The following is a 4,600-nucleotide window of genomic DNA, read 5'->3' on the forward strand; positions in this document are numbered from 1 at the left end:
TACTGCTATCAAGGGCGGAGTTTTTATTCCATGCATTTCTGTTTAGCATTTTTTAAATGCCTTTTAAAAAGATTAATCTCATAAACAAATAAACTGCTTTCCCTCCATCCAACTCCAAGAAGATGACATCATAGGGAGGTCATAGACTGATCATAGATTCTGTGTTGCATTGTGCCCAAGAAGAGCCCTTAGCCGTGGTATATTGGCCATATACCACACCCCCACCGTGCCTTATTGCTTAAGTATAAATGGAGTATAAACCTGCTTTATTTAGATTTCTAATTCTATTTGGCTATCGGTGCTTGGATAGTGTAACAAATAAGTTTAGCATGTGTGTGTGCTTGTATTTAAACATTATTTTTTACATGATACTGTACAATCAATACAATCCTCATTCAGCCCTCCTCTTCAAACTGTGATATTCCAGTGCCCTCTAGTGGGAGAAATAACATGTACGTTTCAGTCAAATATATTTAGGTGGTGACCATATACTAGTCCATTAGTAGGCTGTAATACATAATGTGTTCATATATCACCAACCATCACTCACAGACCTTGGAACTATATTTCAATGACACAACAATGATAAAGGCTCATTACTGTTAGGAGCACATTAAAGTAGTAATGGGTGAGACTGTCCCTAATCCGAGCTGGGATTGGGCAGTTGACAAAACTAAGGGCTCTATTCAATCAGATTCGCTTTGGCTGACATCCGCATAACGGTTGTTCTGGTGGTGTCGGATGTGGAACTGTATTAGAGCTGTCAAATCCACAAGCAGCTCCTGGCATTATACCTAAAGCGGACATTGCCATTGGCTGCATGGAGTCGCATTAGGAGAAATTAAATGCAGCCTTGTTTACAAGTTGGAACACTGGAATGTGAGATGTAATCTACACCTTGATTAGGCTGATAGAAATCCTCATTATTTTGTTTAATACATTTACGTCATTATTTCTATATAGCCTATACTTTCTCACTCTGAACTTCTAATGCGAGTGGGACAGGTGTGGCTTTGTGACAATTATCAAGAGCAGCTGCTCACCGATTTGACAGCTCCAACGTAGTTACACGTCCGACAACGCCAAAACATCAGCTATGCGGGTGTTGGCTATCGCTGGTTAATGCTTGATCTGATTGAATCTAGGCCTAAGATCAGTAAAGTCTAGATAGGTTCAAAACCATAAACTCACACAATTTTCATTTCAAGCATTAGCAGTGTTTTATTGCATTGTTAGAAAGCGTAAGCGTTGCATAAAGTGTTACAGCCAAATACAGCAAGCATTTGGTCAGATTCTTTTGATAGCAATAAGCATAAACATAGGTAGTAGCAGTAGCAGTAGAAATATTGACAGAGATGATTTTGCAGAGTAGTGCAAAGGGTTTGGAGGCAATGGAGAGTCAGCGTAAATTGTCAGATAAAGGTCATGCAGAGGTCAAGCCGGGTTCACAGGCGAGGTCGTAGGTCAGGCCTTGGGGTCGGCATAGAGCAGGAAGCCGGTGAAGGTGCTGTCGTCTTCGCTGCTGGAGTAGACTCCGTTCCAGTCCCTCAGCGTCTCCAGCCATACCTGGTCCCCTGATGCCAGACGCAGCAGAGCCAGATTGGACGCCTGGTCGATGTCCTGACCGTACAGGGAGTCACGCGTCCGCAGCTTTTTCACGCCATTAATCACCAGTGCGACGCGCAGGGGCCGGTTGCGCACGGTGATGTGGTAGGAGAACACATAGACCCCGGGGTGGGTGCAATTGAACTTGCTGAGCATCGGGTCCCAGTGTTCCTCCTCGTTGTAGAGGACCTTGTCAAACTTGACGGGCAGGCCTGGAGGGGGGAAGGACTTGCTGGGAAAGAGGCCCACGCTGAAGGCAGAGCGTATCTGCTCTGCGGTCTCCCCCTGGGGGCCCTTGGGACCCCGCACACCCCGTGGGCCCTTGGGGCCTTTCTCTCCCTTCGGCCCAGGCATGCCCCTCAAGCCTGGGGGACCTGGAGGCCCCCGCCCCCCTGCCTCCCCTTTCCCTCCCGGGGAGCCTATCTGACCCCTCACACCTACAGGCCCTGGTAGACCATTGGTTCCGTTTACTCCTGGGGGTCCCACCCACCCCCTCGGCCCAGGGGGGCCAGGTAAGCCCGCCTCCCCTTTCTCTCCCTTCTCGACAGTTGCACACTCCCCCATCTCTCCCTTTTGGCCATTCTGTCCCATTGGGCCAGTCAGCCCGGAGGGACCTACAGGGCCTATTCTACCCATGTCACCTTTCTCGCCCTGGGTCCCATTCCGCCCAGGCTTTCCCCTTTCTCCCGGGTCTCCTTTCAAGCCAGGGAGGCCTGTTCCTCCTTTTTCTCCTTTGGGGCCCAAGTCACCTGTGAGAAGGAACTTAGTCGCTTACTGTAGCAAGAAAGTCTTTGATAGTGAAACAACAGTTGACATTCAGTCTAATAAGATTACTATTCTCCCCTAATATAGTGTGGTCTTCTAGCAATAGCATTATACTAGTGCTACTCTGCTTCTACACTCTGATGACATTTAGGGAACATTGTATACCTTTCTGTCCCTGTTTACCAAGTATCCCTGGATCACCAGGCATCCCCATGTCTCCTTGATCGCCTTGGTCACCTATCAAATAGAAAGAGAGAAGGATTGGTATCTTAAACATGTGGGTATAGATATCATTCCCCAGCATCAATACTCAAAGTTACAGATTTGTTGAAATCAGCACCAGAAAGCGACGTGTTCAGGAATGAGATAAGAGATAGCATAGTAGCTAACACTTTGGACTATAAATGTAAAAACCCAGATTACATTCTTTAAACGCCTACACCAGTAGAAATCCACTTTTTCGAGCTGAAAACGATGGACAGAGTTTACCCATGATGTTGCACAACGATTTAAGTCAATAATTCATCCTTTCTTTTAGTCAAAGTATGATATATTTGGGCTTAAAGTGACAAATCTGAACTGCCCACTTCATACAAATCCGTGTAAATTCTGTGTCTTTTCCTATGATATGACATACAAATGATTTTCTGCCTACATTTCAATTCAGGGCTGGGTTTTATTTGAATGTTACCACCAGCATGGAATTGTTTATGAATCAGAAACAGCTTCACAGTTAATCCTTTTCGTGACTGAGATGAGCCAAACTCCCTTGTGTCTACATGGCTGCCTGAGCCATGGCACAAATAGGGGGTTCAAACGTATGTTTTTGCACCTCCATAGGATAATTTGTCAATTTGTCACTGTTTTTTAAGATAGTCTGTATCATTTTTTTTAAACAAAAAAAAAATATATAACCATTTTATAAATGGTATAATTAATTGCGTGAGAACCATGAGCACAGGCTGACTTAGCTTTGCTGTACCGCAGCCAAAGTCTGCCAGCAGCCTACCTAACAAAGGGTGCACCATGTCCATTACAATGTAAGAAAATGCATATCAGCTATCTTTCAATAGTTATCCATATTACCAGAGTTTCATCTTATTCTTTCTAACTATTTAAATGGCGGATTCGCAGCCGCAATTTATGGAAGATGCCAAAACTTTGGAGATAACACTAGCTAGCTAGATAAGGTTAGCATGCTAGCTAGCTACACTGACAGCTGTCAGTGCCATCTTTGTTGATGTTTATCATCTCCACGTGGAAATTCCCACACCCAATTCGTGAATATGTATAAGTAACCTTCGTCATTCTTCGGAGGTGAAACCAAAATGTGCAATTCCTCTCTAGGTCAGGAAATTATGTTGAAATAGTGGCGGCAACTTCCTCTGGGGAGGTCCTTTAACAGTTGTATATGAGAGTTGGCAAGCTAACCTTTATCTCCTTCAAGTCCAGTAGCTCCAGGCATACCATCCAGTCCAGGAGGTCCCATAAGTCCCACATCCCCCTTCTCTCCAGGTACACCTGAAAGAAGACAGGGGGGAGGAGGGGAAGAGGTAAGGGGGTTGGGGATATGAGGAGCTATTTAGGAGTACACACCATGCACACACACAATATATGCAAGTACACCACACACAAACTACGAGTCATGGTCACTATCCACTACAGTCACGATCTCTATGTATACTTTTAGTCACTTTGTAGTGAAATCGACACAATTTATATTATTTAGTCTACCTGGAAGTCCCCTCTCCGCTCTCGGCCCTGGGGGTCCCCTCTCCCCCGGGGGCCCCATGGGGCCCTTCTCAGGCGGGCAGCATTCGCAGACGTTTAAGTAGCACTGGCTGTAGTCCAGGGTGTAGTTCCCCAGGCCGGCCCCGGGGGGCACCATGGAGTCTGTGTGGAACTCTGTGGGGTAGGTGTCGACCGCGTAGGTGGTGCTGTCAGTGGGCGACAGGGAGTAGGCGTCCGTCATGGTATCCTCTGTGGTCTCGTCGGTGCCCAGGCTACTGGAGGGGGCCATGGTGGTGGTGGTCTGCCTGAAGCCCAGACGGGCTGGCTGGTCACCACCTCCTCCCCCTCCACCACCTCCTCCGGTGCCACCTCCGCGAGGGGGCTTCTTGGTGTTCTGAGGCTTGGGTCTGCGGGTGGTTCTGGCTGCAGACGACTGTGTCGCCATCAAGACCACCACCAGCAGGGTCGTTAGCATGGCGAGCAAATGAAGAGAGGGCAT

The 4,600-nt window shown here is 47.1% G+C and overlaps 1 protein-coding gene across 1 annotated transcript; it reads right to left on the bottom strand.

The window, feature by feature from the left end:
- Nucleotides 1–1,464: 1,464 nt before the first annotated feature.
- On the bottom strand, nucleotides 1,465–4,600 carry otol1a (otolin 1a; the record flags this gene model as incomplete). Its single annotated transcript, XM_084188296.1, has 4 exons — nucleotides 1,465–2,354; nucleotides 2,536–2,607; nucleotides 3,802–3,891; nucleotides 4,105–4,600. 4 exons carry the CDS (start codon nucleotides 4,598–4,600, stop codon nucleotides 1,465–1,467), a joined length of 1,548 nt encoding a protein of 515 aa, XP_084044422.1.

The sequence above is a fragment of the Coregonus lavaretus genome (assembly GCF_964263955.1).
Source record: "Coregonus lavaretus genome assembly, chromosome: 23".
NCBI lineage: Eukaryota > Metazoa > Chordata > Actinopteri > Salmoniformes > Salmonidae > Coregonus > Coregonus lavaretus.